General features: G+C 41.4%; 2 protein-coding genes across 2 annotated transcripts; both read right to left on the reverse strand.

The window, feature by feature from the left end:
• Positions 1 to 1,804: 1,804 nt before the first annotated feature.
• On the reverse strand, positions 1,805 to 3,457 carry hmx4 (H6 family homeobox 4). The gene is made up of 2 exons (XM_069165926.1): positions 3,153 to 3,457; positions 1,805 to 2,996 (listed from the first exon to the last, which is right to left on the reverse strand). The coding sequence occupies exons 1-2, from the start codon at positions 3,373 to 3,375 to the stop codon at positions 2,434 to 2,436; spliced, it is 786 nt and encodes a 261-aa protein (XP_069022027.1). The 5' UTR covers positions 3,376 to 3,457; the 3' UTR covers positions 1,805 to 2,433.
• A 1,907-nt stretch (positions 3,458 to 5,364) lies between these two features.
• Positions 5,365 to 7,539, reverse strand: hmx1 (H6 family homeobox 1). The gene is made up of 2 exons (XM_069165934.1): positions 7,296 to 7,539; positions 5,365 to 5,987 (listed from the first exon to the last, which is right to left on the reverse strand). The coding sequence occupies exons 1-2, from the start codon at positions 7,492 to 7,494 to the stop codon at positions 5,365 to 5,367; spliced, it is 822 nt and encodes a 273-aa protein (XP_069022035.1). The 5' UTR covers positions 7,495 to 7,539.
• Positions 7,540 to 18,349: the final 10,810 nt, after the last annotated feature.

Consider the following 18,349-nt stretch of genomic DNA (forward strand, 5'->3'; position numbering starts at 1 on the left):
AAAATCGTGAGAAAAATAGCAAGTTGCATGACTCTTATTTTCCTCCTTTGTCAATGGATAATCTTCGATTTTGATTTCACAAAGGGGTGTTTTGTTTATTATGCTTTATTACGCTAAGAGTGTTAAGTTTGTGGCACAAGGAGGATAAAACTTTTCCCTGCAGGCATCAGCAAAATACTAAAATGCTATGTTTGGTTGTAACTATTTCATGAGGTTCAAAACATCACAACTTTACAGTGTGAAGATGTCCCACAATGATTCTAGAAGTTTTAAAGACCAGTGTTATGAGTCTATAGATAAGAAATTCAATGGGGAGAATTAGCAGAAGGACAAACTCAATAACTTAACATGTCATCGTTCAGTAGTGTCACATGTTTTTGCTTGTCTAAAAGAGACAAAAAAATTCTACCAAGTCATATCATGCACGTCACCACGCATATCGTGATTATGCACCTTACATCAGCATTTACAGAAAAATACCTGTTTTTTAAATGGATGCTCAGTGGATTGTAAGTTGTTGTTTTTTTTTGGGGGGGGGGGGATTTCTAGTATTATTAGAGTCCAAATGGCCTCATCGTTTGTTACTTCTTTTATATTCCTGTTCTCTTCCACCATATTATAAATAATTTAACGTTCCACAAAGCACAGGATTTGACAGCTAAGACGTATTGTCAAAGAAAACAGGAAATCAAGATAGCAAACGGCCCCCATTTCCAGTATTTTGTGGCATTAATTCACTCTGAAGGTTGAGGTGTATTTCCAAAGCACGAGCCCAAAATCCTTCTGTAATTCGGCTGACACGGTATTATAAGAAGTGAGCTTTGGCTCGGCTTCACAGAAGCCGGGAGCACAGCTCTCCATTGTGTACACTTTGAATTCTGCTGAGGCTATGAGTATATTGGTCTGTGGCTGAGGACAGCAGGGCGATCACTGGTCCGGAGGAGAGATGTGCTTTCTCACAGCAAAACCTAGAAGCACACAGGAGGCGACGTCCATCCTTCCCATCAGCCACCACTTCCGTGGATCACAATGTTTTAGTTTCTTAACAAGACCAGAATTAGTCTCACATTGCTGTTTGGATGCAGCATATTTTCTATAGGAATTAGTAAAATAGATCCAGAAACTTAAGAGACATGAGTTTAATATCTTATCTGAATGTGTAACAACTTCCTGTCATATTGAAGTTTCCCTTCCAGTTCAACATTAATGGATCAGAACTTTTCTTGCCCATTTGTTGTACTATAATGTGTCCTGAATCTGTTGCAGGGGAACATATACATATATATATATATATCAATATGATATCAATATCCAGCTGGTACTAATGTGTTTTATACACACTGCTGCATTTATGCATATTTAATACCATTTTATAAACTTGCCCTACAGTTTAGGAAACAGTGTGTTACTTTACAGAACCAAATAGCAGTTTGGGCCTATTGGATCAGCAAGCATGGTGTCATTCAAGACATATTTTACACCAAGCAGCTCTTATTGACACTCGGGAGGTTTTTCGCTTTGAATTAAGTTTCAGCAACTTGGTATTATCTGTTCAATCAGTTGGCAACTCTTGTCATATTCTGCCATCTACAAAGTTGCAGCAGCACTTTATGCTAAAATTACAAACATACTGTGACAAATACTCCCTGGTTTAAACTGAATGACATTATTTACAGCTTTATATTAACCATTAATACAACTAATTAAACCATTAATGTCTGAAACACAAATTTCACCTCAAAATATTCAATCCATTCTGTAAAAAATATTTCTTGAATGAAGATATTTTAATTACAGTTTCAGTAAAAGGTGTAATGAGCCAATAGGCAGACGTGGAATTAAGAAATAAGATACTCAGAAAAAAGAAAAGCAAAAAAACATGCGTGAACCAGAATAAAATGTTAATTACATTCATTTAAATACATAATTTCAGTAATTCAAAATTCATTATGATACAGGAGATGCATGCAAATAGTTAGGCTATAGTAATTTCTTTGGTGGCTTAGGCTGCTGGAAATGCTGTTGTCGATAACAATAATGATAATAATAATAATAATAATAATAATAATAATGATGATGGTAATAATAACGACGTTAAAGTAAACAATAAAACGTTGTAAATGATAGTGTTTTATAGGCCTCCCTCAGGCTATCATTAGTGTAGCCATACTATTCTCCCTAAACGGCTATAGCAGTAGGTTTAGTGAAAGGCATACAAAACCCATAACCTTGACTGAAAATAAATAATACTGAATCCACTTATTTTCATGTGATATGTAACTACTCCTCTGCCGTCGTACTTGCAGTCCTCGAGACGAGTTCAAGGCCGCAGGACCGGCCGCACCATCTAAAACACCTTTAAATGCTTCAAAACTTGGCAACAGATCACCGAAAGTGTCTCTTTCACGCGAGGGAATGATTTTTTATTAACCATCATACGTCCCCGTCGTACAGGCTGAAGTACTTGCTGGCGTTTGAAAAGCAGAGGTAAGGCGTGCTACTCCCCGGGTACACCACGGGCAGAGGCATGGGCAGCAGGCATCTCCCCAGCAGGTTGCTCTCTTTGTACAAGGCCGGGAGCTGCCCCACCACCACGGGCTTTCCAGTCTCGGGGAAATCGCTAACCGGTCCGTCGATTTCGGTCGAGATCTGTCGTTTCAATTTATTCCTGCGGTTCTGAAACCATATCTTCACCTGGGTCTCCGTGAGCTGCAGGGAGCTGGCGAGGCACGCGCGCTCTGCGCTGCTCAGATACCGTTTCATGTCGAAGGTAGACTCCAGCTGGAAGATCTGTCTCTTGGAAAAGATAGTGCGCGTCTTCTTTTTCGTGATCAGTTTGCTCTTTTTGCCGGGGCTCCCTCCTTTGTGGGGGTCCATGGTCGCGGTGGTGGAGCTGCTGTCGTCGCAGCTGCTGTCCCCGCTCTCGAAGCGCGTCTCCGCCGCCTTTCTGTCGCTCCTGCGGCTGATGATGACCGATTCAGTCGCTCCGCTGCAGTCTGGAACACAATTACACTTCTTTTAACCCCGTGAAGTCAAGTCCTAAACTCTGCTTGCCACATTGACCTTAAACTGTGAGATCATTACGAGCTGTGCGTAACAGTAAACACAGATGACAGACGGTTTCTGTACACGGCGTTCGTCAACTCACTCACCGCCTTCGTTGAGCCGGCTGCCCGGGTCCTGCCTCTGCTGGGCTCCTTTCTCCTCGCGGTGGTTCTGGAAAGCGTCTTTACGCATGGCGGTGGCCAGCTCATCCTGCAGTCCGGCGGGGTGACAGCTGTCACGGTGTCTCTCGCTTGTTTTGAGGTTGAGGATGTTGTCAATAGTGAATTTCAGAGAGGCGGCGGGTCGACATGGAGCTTCTACTGTGTTCATATTCTCCGGGGCGTTCGTCCTCTTTGATTTACTTCCTCGACTCTGCTCGCCCTCAACTCTGAACGTTAATCTCAACACTAACGTCTCGGTACTCCACGCACCATAGCAGCAGCCACTGAAGCAGACACTGCTGGCCGGGCTGTGCTCTGCCTGCACCGCCAGCCTGCTACACACACCGGATGGAGCGCGACGTCTATTCTGATTGGTCCAGAGGAGCGTTCAGTGCGAACCAATAGAACAGAGAAGAAGGAGGGGAACCTCCTTCTTCCTCGCGGGTGTGGGAGAGAGTGTTGTTCTCCCCCCTTCCCTCCCTCCCTCCCTCCCTCCTTTCCCAGCTCACCCCCACACGTCTCTAACGCCCCGTCATCCCTATACATCTTCAGGGTCCGGAGCCCTGCAGGGGGTCCCCCATGGATCATAGAGTAGTTTAATATCCCTGTTATTTCACACCGTATAGCTGCAGTCTGCGCTCTGTGACGCCATGCACGACTGATGCAGGTTCAATCTTAATGTGCACTTTGTCTTATCGAACAGCCTGCAGCTTAATTCAGTTGTGGATCCTGAGCTCAAAACCGTGTATCAATTTACTATCAAGAAAATAAAGTGGGTCACTGTTGTTTGAGCTGCACGAGACCTATATGTTTATCACGTGCAATTGTTTGCCTCGTATTTCTTAAAAGCACATTTCGAATTTGGGTATTAGCTCATTTTTTTCCTTTATATTTTGGGCTTGTTGCGTTTTAGCTTTTGTGAAACTTTTGATGAAAAAAATATAAAGTAAAATAGCAAATAGCAAAAAATGGTTTCCGTTAAACCATGTTGCATTCATAAAAGGATTGTGTATTTAATTTACTTATACAGTCCATATCTAGTAAATCGTAATTTTTTTTTTCTGATTTAAAGACGATGCAAAACACAAAAATAAACCTCCATATCACATCTTCCCTTAAAATTGTTATTATTATATTAGTGGAACTTTATCCATATTACTTTATATTGCATATCCACAACTTATTCACCTTATTTGTTTAAAATGTAAACTACCTTAGTTTACATACATTTTAAGTTTAGTTTGGGAATTTTTATTTTTTGACTTTTTTTATTATTATTATTATTATTTTTTTAAAACCATAGGCCAACAGATTTCTTTACTTTCTCCAAAATCAGGTGTTATAACAGGCTGGCATTTGTTAAAATCTCTGCTAATCACTCGTTGATTGCTAGAGATAAAATTGGATGACTTGCAGTTGACCAGTGCATATCTTGATTATTTATGATTTTTTTTTTTTTGTCTTATTAAAAATTACACAGGCCTTTATAATGCATGGTTTGGAAAATATTGAAACAGGGTGCCAACGAGAGGAGACTAACAGCTCAGCTGCAACCAAACCTGAAGCGGTGTGTAAAGGTTAATGTTTTCATTTCCGAAAAAGACACACATGTTCCTGCCATAAGCTTTTGTTACTTGCATGTGTCAAGGAACATGTGGATTCACTTCATTCTTTACCAATACAAAGTTGTGAGCCAGCATGTTTATGATTACCACAGATGAAGTCATATTTGAAGTCAAGGGAGTGTAGTCTATATAAACAGCAGAAAAGCAGACAGTTGTGTGCTTGATTTTTTTTTTATTATTATTATTATTTTTTTATTTGTGAAAAAGTGACAAAGTTGGAAAAATCTGTGACTTTAAATATAAAAGTTTGCAAAAATATGTGTGTATTCAAACATAGGGTACAGTACATGAACAGCTCCGTTGCCCTCGGCCCTGCCATGCTTGATTGTTATAGTTTATACTGTCTCAGGAGCGCAGTCTCTTGTAGAGGCTTCTGAACAGAAACATAAAGATAATTCATTACTTTGTGTTATAATCGTGGACTCTCCGCCTCGTATCTTTGGATGCAGTCAACATTTCCCTGCGGTATTGTGGTTTATTGCACCATTAATATAAACGGGGTGAATGCATGTTATTAACAAGCACAGCAGTCTTTACACCAAGCCGGTCATCTGCGATCTTAAAATGCTCATGGAGTGAGCAAAGGACGACAGAGGATAGTTGATGGAGCTGGAGAAGCCTGCAACGGGTGTAGAAACTGGAAGTCCGTTTAAGCTGAAGCCCAGTGCCGCAGTGTGTGTGGGGCCCTCGTGATACAAGATGGGAACCCTGACAATCCGCTGGGTCGAGTTTGGGATATGTGCAGCCTCCAGATCCGCCGCGAGCTGTCTCTTCCATTTATTCCTCCGGTTCTGAAACCAGATTTTGACCTGAGTCTCCGTCAGGTGGAGCGAAGCTGCCAAACCTGCCCTCTCCGAGCTGCTCAGATACCGTTTCACATCGAACGTGGACTCCAGCTGAAACACCTGACTGCGACTGAACACGGTCCGGGTCTTCTTCTTTCGGGCGGAGCTCGGGTCAGATGATGCGTCTTGCTCTGAGCGTGCGTCAAAAGCGTTCTGCGCGTCCTCGTTGTCGTCCGTGAGATTGCTGTCGCCCGTTTTCCGGTCGGTTTCGTCGCTGCTCTCGGTTATGGGCTCAGACACGGCAGGTGAACCCCTGTCACTGGTTGATATCGAGCAGCACGGATCCTCTGAAGTTGTGTTGTCTCTTGGACCTTAAAAGGAGACCAAAACAGAGATCGATTTCCAAATATCCCAATGTGATGGTTCAGTTTTTTAATAGTCCTTAAAACCAATTAAGAACGTGTCATATCTATGTGTTGAATCATGGCAAAAGAAATCAATCCACAGCCATAAAAGATTATGGAAACCTGTTCGAAATTACATTTCTGGCGTTTCCACTCATTTAGATGAACTACTTCTGTTTTACAGTTATCAGAAAGTTAAGATGGGCAGAGCCGAGTTGTTTTGATTGGATTGCATAACACATGATCCATGCGTGCAAGCTGCTGAGAGTGATGTATATTAGATTAGATTAAAGTGGAAATCCAGAAGTATCCTTGCAGCTTAAGATAATATAACACCCAACAAGGTAGTGCTTATTTACTATTTGCACCGGTGTAGACCATCACATATCAACTGAAGATGGTGATGTTGGAATCGTGAAATCAAAGTATCTGTCTGCGCACCCAAAAGGGAGGGGCACTTTGTTTTGATGCGAGGGTGCGTAAGAGTGGCACAAATGACACTGGATGTGCGTAGAAGCGTCACGTTGACGGGCAGTGGTGCCGCACTTCTGTTTGGGCTTGTAGTTCCGGACATTAGTACATAATCCTCAAACTGTTACGGATCTTATGATGACAAGCAGCCATGATGTCCTCGCATGATGCTGCAGAAGGTGGTTTTCGGTTATGTGTAAGCATTGCACGTGGTTTACAGCTCGATGCACGTCTCAGCCAGTGTTCCACAAAAGGTGTGCCAAATGTTAACACGCATTACAACTCTGGTGCACGGAGCCATTCAAGTTTATTAAGCTCTGAGTAAAGGGGAGGAAGAGTCACGGTTACAATAGTCTGAGCGCCGCACTCCACTCCACCAAAGTTTGTTAGTTTTAGTTAATGAACAGAGAAGCAACTGGAGACATGACATCAATCTGAACTAACACATTAACCGAAATAAATAACAGTAAATAAAAGTCCTGTGTGATCTAAAACCTGAGACGCAGCCTCCACTGCTGCTCTGTCTTTATTTTAAGACTGATTAAGAATGATTATATCATTCTGAAATTTGTTTTGCATTCAATTTTCGTAGCAGTTTATTTCAGTAAATATTGCCAACTGCACGCACTCATGTAAACGCTTTAAAAAATGTACCAGCAATAGCTGCAACAAACTGTCAGCGCGTTCGTGCATTACGCAGACTAAAATGCCACAATTGCTCAATTTATTTTTGCACGAAATGTTTTTAATTTAGGGGACATAGCCATCTATTTTCATGCCATGTAAAAGCTCATTTGTACTCACTGTGCGGTGTCTCCAAAGCTCTGAAGTTCAAGGTAGTCCCCCCGCGGTACCACTGCAGCGGCGAGTCTCTGAATGAAGCCCGGGACGTGGAGCCTGATCCGCGGGGCGCTGGAGCGCTGGTGTCGGTCTGATCTGGGTTTATGTGTCGTTCTGCGGAGACTGCCTCCGCTTCAGCTTCCCCTCGACTGCTGTCCGGCATCGACTTCTGCCCATTCCGCCCCTTTCCCAGCAGATTCTCGATAAAAAACGACGACGCCCTCGAAGAAGTGGGAGCCTGCTTGTCCGCCGGCGTGTCCTGCATGTTCCCCCCGATGTCACGGTGCTCTTACGCCAAAAACAGCCAGTGGATTCGCTCTCGGTCGTGCGTTAAGGCGAGCTGCAGTCCAAGCAGTCATTTCAAGCGTCGCTGTTTCTGCGCTGTGGTCGGACGAGGAGTCATGGCCGAGACGGGGATCTCCTCGGTGCCAGTGGGAGGAGAGGGAGACTAGAGGGAGACGAGAGGGAGACTAGAGGGATGGAAGCAGCAGTACAGTCAAACCATTAATGAGCCGAGCGCATCCAGCGATTGGACGAGCACAATAGCAAATAGGGGGGTTTTTCCAAGGAAAATAGAATTACTGTCTCACGTCAGCCGCCTCTGCTGCTGCTCCGTGCGCGTGCAAATATGTGCGTGTTCACGTGCAGGCCAGTCCCCTCGAGACCATATACAGACAGGAGGAAAAAAAACAACCTCTGTTCGTGGTACTGTACTCTTTATTTGGGTCAATTAGAGTGCAAATCAAAATAAAGATCGGGCAGGGCAGCAGTCATCCTCGGGGTTGAGCCCCCACCCCACCCCACCCCACCCCACCCACCACTCTGCCGTAGGACGCGCTTCATTCACTGGCAGGGAACGACAGTATGGAGCCTGTCAAATTAATGGTGTGTGTGTGTGTGTGTGTGTGTGTGTGTGTGCGCGCGCGCGCGCGCGCGCTGTAGCCATGTTTCCCCTCAATGCTATTGGCACAAAACAAGACCCGTTTTTTTTTTTGGAGGGGGAGTAAAAATCATTTTAAAGCTAGTATACAAAGTTTTGGTAATATATGGCAGCAACATGCATATGCTCATATTATTATGTCGACCTAAATCAAATAAAAGTGATAGTTCACAGTGGTGTGACGTTACTTTGAGTTCAAATCTTTGCAGGCACGTGCGCACTGGACCATGCAAAATGGCACGTGAGACGCTGCGCTGTGAAACTGGCTGATGTCAAAAGTTATCCAAACTTTGCATATGGCTCAGATATTCCAGATAATAAGCCTGTTTGTCAGTGCTGTGGGCTTTAATTATGTTCCTCTCATGATTTGGACTCGATCAACAGAAATATTCAGGCCTGTATGCCAATACAGTTGCCTCAACAAACATGTTGTTTCAGCTTTGGGTTTTCTCAGTTTAGTATCTTTAGGTAATTGTCTGCTTTATGCATGTTGCACTTTATGTTAATGCAAAAAAAGTTCTGGAGGTTGAGGTCTCGGCCTGTTTGGCATTTTCATTTGATTTTGAGCAACAAATGCCTGCTTTAAAATTCCATTCAAAGCATTAAATAATATCTTTAAAAAGTAGCTTGTATTGGTATATATATCCAAACTGTAAATTGTATCATTCCTAAACTGTTGTCCCACTGCTCCCCCAGCTTCACTGTTAGTGACTCTGTATGCAATATGAGGTTTTTGTGGGGCTTTAACCGGAAAAAGTTCACTGATTAAAAGTAGTATGTTTCCAATAAATGGAGTCTTCATCGGCCAGATTAGGATAAGCTTATCAGTATTAGATCACCTGAATCATTTAAATGAGTGCTGACGGGCGTCTTTACCCTTTTGGTTGAAATGGCAAGACATTTGAGCTTTTATTTCCCTCAATGGAGTCAGCAGTGCTGACCTTTAACTCCAGCTTCTCTCTCTCTCTTTCGCTCTCTCTTTCTTGCTCCCCCCTCACCACCACCACCACCACTACACACACACACACACACACACACACACACACACACACACACACACACACACACACACACACACACTCTCTCTCTCTCTTTCCCTCCCGAAGGCTAGACTTACCCTTTGACAGAGGCTCAACGGTAATGCTGCTCTTCAAGCTAACACTCAGCACAGACAACAGTAACGTGAGCCGTGTGTTGAAGAGCTGAGTCTTGCACCTGTCCTCTAATATGGAGCTCCATGAAGAGGCTTAATAGCCTGTTGGCTGATCTCACTTTGTGCTGTGTTGTCCTCTGCTGACTACATACTTTACCAGTTAGCCTCATACCTTTTTACTGTCTGAGCTTTGTGCAAAGAAATATAAATATATATATTTTTTTTTTACGTCAGTAAATATTTAACAATCATAGTTGGTCTTTGAGTTTATGAGGTGTTTCTCTCCACAACCTAAGTCTGTCTTTAAATTATTATAATGACGCATGCGTCTTTACAAACAAACTACTAAGAGAAGTAAAATGTATTTGGAGGAGTAGTTTCAATTATGCAGATATATATAGTCAAATGATAAAATCTCATTTAGGCTCTACCACAAAATTTCACAAATAATTGCAGTGAAACCGTGAAAGGGTAATTTCAGAAAAACATCATATGTGACGGGTTCATTTTCTGCAAAATTACCTAATTTTCTGATTTATTACTTAAACCTTGGATAACTTGGATGAATAAGAACGAACTTGTTTAAGTCTGTTCAATTTCATGTAAGTAAACAATGAGAGTTTTTATAATGTTTTCATATTTTCTCAGAATACTTTGTGCTTCTTCAGATGACAGTTTTTAGATTAATAATCATTTTATCTCTCTTTCTCTTTCGCTGTGTACCCTTTAGCCTCTAAAAAAAAAAGAAAAGAAAAGTTATAATTAAGTTAATAGATTCAAACAACAACCTTTCCGGGGGGAAGGTCAAGGGTCACCGAAGACACGAGTGCTGATTGCAGCTCCGGGGACTGGTGTTTATCAAACATGTAAAGTAGGGGTGGGCAATATAACTCATCATAATAATATTTCAGATATTTCTGGGCGTGTCTGTGATAATGACATGCTTGACAATAAAATCTGACAAAATATATATATTTTTAAATCATTCAATAACAGACAATTGCAACAAAATAAGTGTTGTAAGTTTTGTGACAGTTTTCCTTAAAATATACAGTAAACACTGAAAAATGGTGGTTTGTTGTACATGTGATATTTTCGAATCAAATCTAAAGAAGTCACTCCCCTTTCTTAAACCGGATCCTCCACCGTGGAGCCGCTATCAGCCACACCGGTCGATGCTGCGCTTAAGTTACTCACATGACATGAGGTCACGGCGTTACGCTGCGTAAAGTGTCGTCATTACGTCAACAAGTCACAATAAACGTGAGGATTTTTTTGTTCGTTTCCTGTTCACTTCCTCAAACACTCTCATCTTTCTGCTACGTTTCTCCTCATCACCTTTTATGTTTGTATAATTTCCCGTTCTTCAAATGTAAACCTGCAGGTAGTTTAAGCGGCTCCTTGACACGGTTTCTGTAAAGATGATGTGCAGGAGTGTGTCCAAACCCCACATTAGATCAGGTTTCTCTGTGTACACCACGCCGTCTGAACGATGTGGCACCCCGGCCAGCACCCCTGCTCCGGGTGCCGACAGCCCAGACCCCGAGGCCCCTCTCTCACTTTTCCTCCTCTCTCGCCTCTCTCCTCTCTCTTCGTCCTGGTCATGATCCTCATGCGGAGTGGCGTGCCCTTTGCTTGGTGAGGCCTGCTGGCCTGCTCCGCCGCCACGGCCCCCTCCGTCTCCACCGCAGCTCTGAAATACACTTTCACCGCACAGAATCATATCATCGGCTTGTGCTGCAGGAGACAGCTGCATCAAATTGAGCATGTTCCTCCAGTTGGCCGTGGCGAGCGTTTTCCAGCCCTCGGTGCTGCCCGGGCCTGAAAAAAAGCGGTGAAACATTGCTACAGTTTGTGCAGTTCTCATCCGAGAGAAAACAGAAGTCCTCTGTGAGATGGCAGTGAGGCTAAACTGACTGGTTTTCGAAAAGCAAATTGACTGTGCATAACCTATTTTACGGTTTGTAACTCTAACACGAGACCAGTCAAGACCTTTTCAGTACTTTTCTCAGCTGCTGTAATGGAATACATCTTTTCTTTTCAGCAATCTGATGATTTTTATTCTGAGAGTCACAAACAAGGGACATTAGAAAGGGTAAACAAATAAGCGGGTGTAGTTTATGTCTGCCTTTCTATTTACGGTCTTTTATTTGATCATTATTAACCACATGTATTCGCAGCAGTCCCGTGTTTTTAATTTGTAATTTCTCTGGTCTGGTCATCGTTTTCTTACAGCTGTAAATCCCTCCGGTGTGATTGTACGTCCTCTGAAGTCTACCTCTCTCAATAGAGCTTAGCAGTCAATGAAAACAGCGACAGTTTGACCCAGTTCATTTATACTGGAGGCAGCGAGACAGGCAGGCGGAGGCAGGAAGGCCTGGGTCTCCTCTGGGGAATTTCAGAGCTCTCCTTCCATTGTGATGTCTTCATAGTGACTCGGTGGAGTCTTACTGACCTCAGCTGACTTTTATCTGGGGTGATGTAAGCGGTAAACACAAGCATATATTTATTTTGTGGAGCAATTGTGGCACAAACAAATAACTAAACATTAACAACGCTTTTGAAATTGAACCACATATTCGAGCCCTTTTAATCACTAAAACACTTGCTTCTGGTTTGTGGGGGGTCTGAGGGGGGAGGGGGGTGCGCACCGCCCTCTGATGGTTAACGGAGTGAAATGCAGCCTTAGCGTCATACGTCACATCCACCCCGTTTATGCATCATCAGAACAGTTGCTGCAAAAACCACTTTGCACCATTCAAGGCACCAAAACTGCCTTCTTGCGGTAATTTAACAATCCGTCGACACTTATTAATATTCAGATCAGTTCATATTCTGACCTGAAGGTCTGCATGCTGAAAGCAGAACAAAGCAGCAGCTCATGTCACCAATTCACAACTTCACTTAAAGCAGAGTGGATTCTCTCACTCTGTAAATGCACTGTGATTTATCCACTTTAAACTATTTCATATTTTAAGTTTGGTATACGATAAAGTCTTTTATTCTCTAAAGTAGAAATAATTGAACCAAACCTCGGAGCATTTCGTTCTCTAGTGCTCTAACCAAACCTCATTGCATACCTACTTTCCTTAACTGGCAAGCCTTGATAAACCCGACTGTGCTAGCTCTGGCATTAATAATTCACTGTACATAATAAGTTGATGCTGCAGAGTTTGTTCTCGGTGATATTAGCCGAGGTGAGCATTCTTGGCCAGACTGTGTGACGCCAGCAGGCCGGCATAAAGTGGGCTTTAATTGCCCATAATCTCTGTCGTTCTGTCTCCTTCTCGATGCAAGTCAACAGCATATAGCCTGCGAACGCCAGCCCTCAACGAGGCACTTTTCTTTTTTTTTTTTAGCTTTTAGTTTTTAGCCGTACAAACAATGCTTGGAAGAGATTTTCCAACTCATATCTCAAAGGATTTAAGACGATTTTGGGATTTTTACACTCGCTCTCGCTGCACTGGAATTTCAAGTCAGAACATTCACATTTGTTGCCAAAAGCAAAACAACAAGAGGTTTACACCGTTGGCACATTGTTTTCTTTCTCAAAACAGATTTCATTACTGATGCTGCATTGGAAGGGTGTATTTTAATTTTTTTTTATAAGGAAACAACTGAAAGAAAAGAAAATCCTAGAATGCCAGTGGCTCTCCAAATCTGTTCACGCTCTTTCATGCCTAAGAATACCGCCACAGCCTGCTGTAACCTAGTTTCCTCATGTATTTGTGTCAGCGGGCCACTCATTTGAAAACTACAGTTTATTTTCTATATGGAGGATTACACATCCAGTCACATTCAGCCTTGATATATAGGACAAAGTTATTTAAAAAAAAAAATTCAAGGGTCAGACCTTTTTCCAAGCATTCAAGTTGAAGGATTTCGACCACATGCCCCTTTTATTCCAAAGATTTCATAGATAGGTAATGGCATATGCACATCACATCACATTACATCCAAGGAGGCTTCATGGGCAGGAAATGTTAATTACAGCTAAGCTGGACTGCTGCACCTGACTGATGCAGACTCACTGGAGAATGCAGATTTGTGCAGTAAAGCTCAAAACTGATTAAACATGTGTAAATTCAGCTAAACACGATGACATAATCATTTTGTTTTTGAAGCAAAATGTTAAAATTCAGGGCTAAATATCACAGACAAACAGTTCTATTCATTAATAATCTTTCAAGAAATCTAAAACTTTATGAATTTGATTTTTTTTTTTTATGATGCAGGTTTACTTTTTTTAGACCTGACCAAAGTCAAGCATCATGTTCAACCTAGGAAACATAAGAATTAAGTTTAAAAAAAAAAAAGAAAAAAAGAAGAAGTGTATTGGCTACATCATTTATCCTACATTAATTTTGCAGGTAATCATTAGACATTAGACAATACCTGTTCATTGTTTGTGTGTTTTGCAGTTGCATCATTGCCAGCAGCTCAGTGGCAGATGTTCTGTATAACTCTAACATCTCTGAACGTCATCATTAATCCTATAAAGAGTTCAATAAATGAAAATTAAGAGGTGTTGTGGTGTATTACAAAAGTTACATCCAGATGAAATTTAAAAACCCGCACCACACCACACCAGCTTAGATTTCCTGACTTTACTAACGAAATAAAAGTGGTGAAGTTTGAAATCAATCAGGCGGGTTCATCTTTCATCCCCGGTGTTAAACCCCGAGACCACCACCGCCAATTTATCGACTTATAAGGCCTTATGTGTCTGGAGGATTTCTATCGGGAATGTCCGTTTGTTTAACCTCTTCACGGTACGTTAACCGCTGTCAGGACGGACTCGTCAGCTCAGTACAAAGGGGCTGAAAAGCGGAGACCTTTTCCCCGTCGGCCGACCCGAGCCTGCTGGAGAAGACCTTAGAAAGTCCCCCGTCCCTCGAAAGAATCAAATAATGGATTGCAGCAATATGATAGTTAAAAACAGACATGTATAGCAAAATAGGTCAATGTAAATTTACTTTGAAGTACCGCAGCCACGTTTTATTGACAATATTCGTCTTGGAAACTAAAACCCAGATATCAAGGTGTTGTTTTAAGTTAATGATTTTTCCAGAGAGGCTTTAAAAATATTGTGAATTTCCGCGTCCAGTCCTGACCTGAAGTACTCTGGCAGTTTGTTTGTTTTTTTTTCTTGATGATTTAACCTTTTTAAATTAAGCACTCAATGGCTTTAATTGTTTATTTATTTAATACATCTTAAATGCCTTTCTGTGATTGGTTAATTCTTAAATGCCTTTCAAACGAACAGCCAACCCAACGCGCCGCCAGCCTTTCCAAATACCCAAACTGGTTTGTTGAAAGCTGCAGGCCCTTTTCCATGTGGTGTTAATTGGGGTCAGTGTAGTGCCATAGTTTGTTCTTTTACCCCTTTGAAGAAGCTTAATTTACCAGGCTATCACGTTGCTGCTTTAAAGTAATCCGCATAAAAGAACATTTGTGCCTGTAGGTTTCCCACACACCCAAACATGAACAATGACCTCGTGTGAGCCAACAATCAGTATTACAATTTAGATTAGCAGCACGTTAGATTGGCCGCAGTCACACATGTCATCACACCATCAAAGCAGAAGACGGGGATGTCTCCCCCGCGGGTCGTTCTGTTCATTCGGCCTCCCGACGTTTCATCCTGATTATTACGAAGCTTACATGGTTTCATAAAGTGTCGTCACTCCTCTAATGATCGCGTGAGAAAGAAGAGGAGCGCGCGGAGAGGGGACGGGGTCGACCCGCAGGGCCGCTCCGCTCCGCGCGCTCCCTCTCAATTAGCTCGAGCTGAGTAAATGAGCGCGGTGGAGGAGGAGGCTGTCAACAGCATCACCTCGCAGGGCAAACAAAACAACAGACCAGCACAGGTACCAGCACAGGTACCACCTCAGGTACCATCTCAGGTACCAGCACAGGTACCATCTCAGGTACCACCTCAGGTACCACCTCAGGTACCATCTCAGGCACCATCTCAGGTACCATCTCAGGCACCATCTCACATCAAAGCAAAGCGGCAAATTCGATTCATGGATGACATTTGCTGCGCGTGATGGCAAAGTGTGACAGAAAGACCAGTCCGGAGGCTGACGGAGCTTTTGGGACGTTTTGGTTGGTTTTTTAGGGCTTAAAAAAAAAAAAATCCTATTTATTTTAAATCTGTGTCATTTATCAACGTTTTTCAGGCATTTTGAGGTGAGGATTTTTTTTCGAAACAAATAACAGGCAACTTTTTTTTTTTTTTTTTTTTTAATATTTTGATAATATGTTTTGTTTTTACTGATACAGAGTTGATGGAGACCACGCAAAAGCCAAAATAAATCAGATGTTGTTCCTCTAACTTTCTAACTTTGAATCTTGGAAGATAAAAGCAGGAAAAGTAAATAATATTGTACATTCAAATTGGTTGTTTTTAATTTATATATAAAAGAAATTGAAAAAAATAGATATATAGTTAAATCTTGATTTGGCAAATGTTGATTGTCAGATTTTGTGTCATGCAAAAAAAACAATGTGTTCATCACTAGTTTCATTAGTGGGTAAATATGTCGGTGCTCCCTTCTGAGTTTTTTTTCTATTCATCTTGACTTTTTCTTTGTTTAACTTTTAAAATCAAAATTAAATAAAACTGCTATTCAGTTCAAAAGAGCATTTCTCAGGTTATGGTCAATGTTTTAGTGAATATTTTTGAACAAGTTGTAAACATTTCCTGCTATATCCCCAATAAACGGATGATATGACGTTAAACACTTTTAATTTTTTGCCTGAAGTTTACAACTTGACGTCTGCCTTAAAAGCAATAATGTTCTTCAAGGCTTTTTGTTACTGATTTGTGAACAAAAGAGAGAGAGGGAAAAAAAAGTGTTTTATTTTGATACAAATAGACACAAAAAAACCCCGACTTAATTATTGATTATTATACATCACTTCTCAAAAAAAAATTACAAAGATAAGACATGAATTGGACAGAAACCAGTATTAGTAGTAGTAAGTATGTGTGACTGAAGCAAAAAGAAGCTTACAGAAGAAAGTCTAATGTGTTCAGCAACTGCTACTATAATACTGTTTCCTTCTTATTTAAATTGAAATTATTTATTCATAACTTATTTATGGGGACAAATTGAAAATAGTAGTGTTATTAAGTTCTATTTTCATTATGTGAACATGAACATTGTCTTTTTTTTGCGTGTATTGTTGTTATGGGCACCAACAAAATTGACCAGAAAGGGGAAACCAAGGCTTCACTTTACCTTCTTTGATCTTAAAAAATGACCTACGAGGCAGAATCTGACACACAAGAGACACAATACACCACACAATGATTATTGCCTTGCACTTTTCTGTGAATATATGGCACAGTGCAGAGAAGTGTAACGAAAGATGTAGGAAGAGTTTGAGAAAAGGCAGATTTTTAGAGTCTCAAGAGATGGAAAAAATAAAAGGCATCAGAAGAGAGAAAGAAGAGAGACGGAGAGCAGAAGAAACTGAAAGGGTGGAGGGAGTCAGGAGAGCTAAAAGTGCAGAAAAGGCAACGCAGCCGACCTAACCTGAAGCGACATAAAAGAGTAAAGGCTCTGCTTGTGTGTGTGTGTGTGTGTGTGTGTGTGTGTGTGTGTGTGTGTGTGTGTGTGTGTGTGTGTGTGTGTGTGTGTGTGTTAGATGCCAGGCTGCACTCTGTTTTCTTCAGTCTTGTCACGCAACGCTCCTCGAAGCCCCGCCCTTCTTCCACTACTACACTTCCTGTGTGTGTGTGTGTGTGTGTGTGTGTGTGTGTGTGTGTGTGTGTGTGTGTGTGTGTGTGTGAGAGTCCTCCTGACCCACCATCTAACACACACACACACACACACACACACACACACACACACACACACACACATCTGAGAAATGGCCTATTTTCACTGACTCTCAGGCTAAAGTGATTATGGTATGGTTCTCCATACATGTGGATCACAGGGGCCGGGGTATGTTTGGGCCCTTTAATGTGCTGTCGGCGAATGAGTGACTATAGGATCACCTTAATCTGACCCTTCCCCTCCTCGGATAAATCCCTCGTAGGCACACAATACATTGATGTAAGATTCGAGGCCCTTAATCTCCATCACAACCTAATGGGCACATTTGTGGTTTGGATCATCAGGGAGATCTTAAACAACAGGACACTGAAATCGAGAGTTGTAGCTTTAATAAGGATTATTTTCATGATCAACCGATCTATTGATTATTGTCTTGATGAATCGATTAGCTGTTTGGCCTTTAAGATGTCAGAAAATGGTCAAATATGTCAACTGGTGTCTCCCAAAGTCCGAGGAGCACCCTGAAAAGTCTTGTCCCGACTAAGAGTCCAAAATATATTCACATGTAACAAGATGGAACCGGGAAGTTTTAGCTTTTACATGTTTTTTTTTTTTTTTTTTTTTTTTTTTTTAGATACCTCAAAACAATGAATCGATTATTAAAATAGATGATTCATTTTTATTTCAGCTAATTGGCTTCACATTGCAGTGAAGCAATTTTTTATTTTTTTATTTCAGTTAAAACGCGGCCTTTTTTTATTTGGTGACCATTTAACTCAAAGACAAAATGATGAAGAAATTCAGCGGTCTATACATAAATTTGTTATTGTTTACCTCTGAAAAATTTAAAATGTTGTCAGTTCAGAGGAAGCAAACTGTCATTTATCTAACCCTGAAAGTATGAACCATTTTTTCCAAGACTTATCTTCACGAAAGTAACTCACTTATAGTAATGAAAGAAAAAAAAAAAATCATATTTGTTTTGCAAAATATACCTTAAAAATGTAAAATGCCTTTATCTAAAGAAAATCAATGTCTGAGATATATTTTATCATTCTAACTCTCATTTTATTTTTTTCCATTTCAGAAAATGTTTTTATTTATTTTTTGGTTACTCTTTTCAGTTGCTGTC

This window comes from Embiotoca jacksoni, unplaced genomic scaffold (assembly GCF_022577435.1).
Source record: "Embiotoca jacksoni isolate LCO1_2020_lvr unplaced genomic scaffold, fEmbJac1.0.p SCAF_36, whole genome shotgun sequence".
NCBI classification, from domain to species: Eukaryota; Metazoa; Chordata; class Actinopteri; family Embiotocidae; genus Embiotoca; species Embiotoca jacksoni.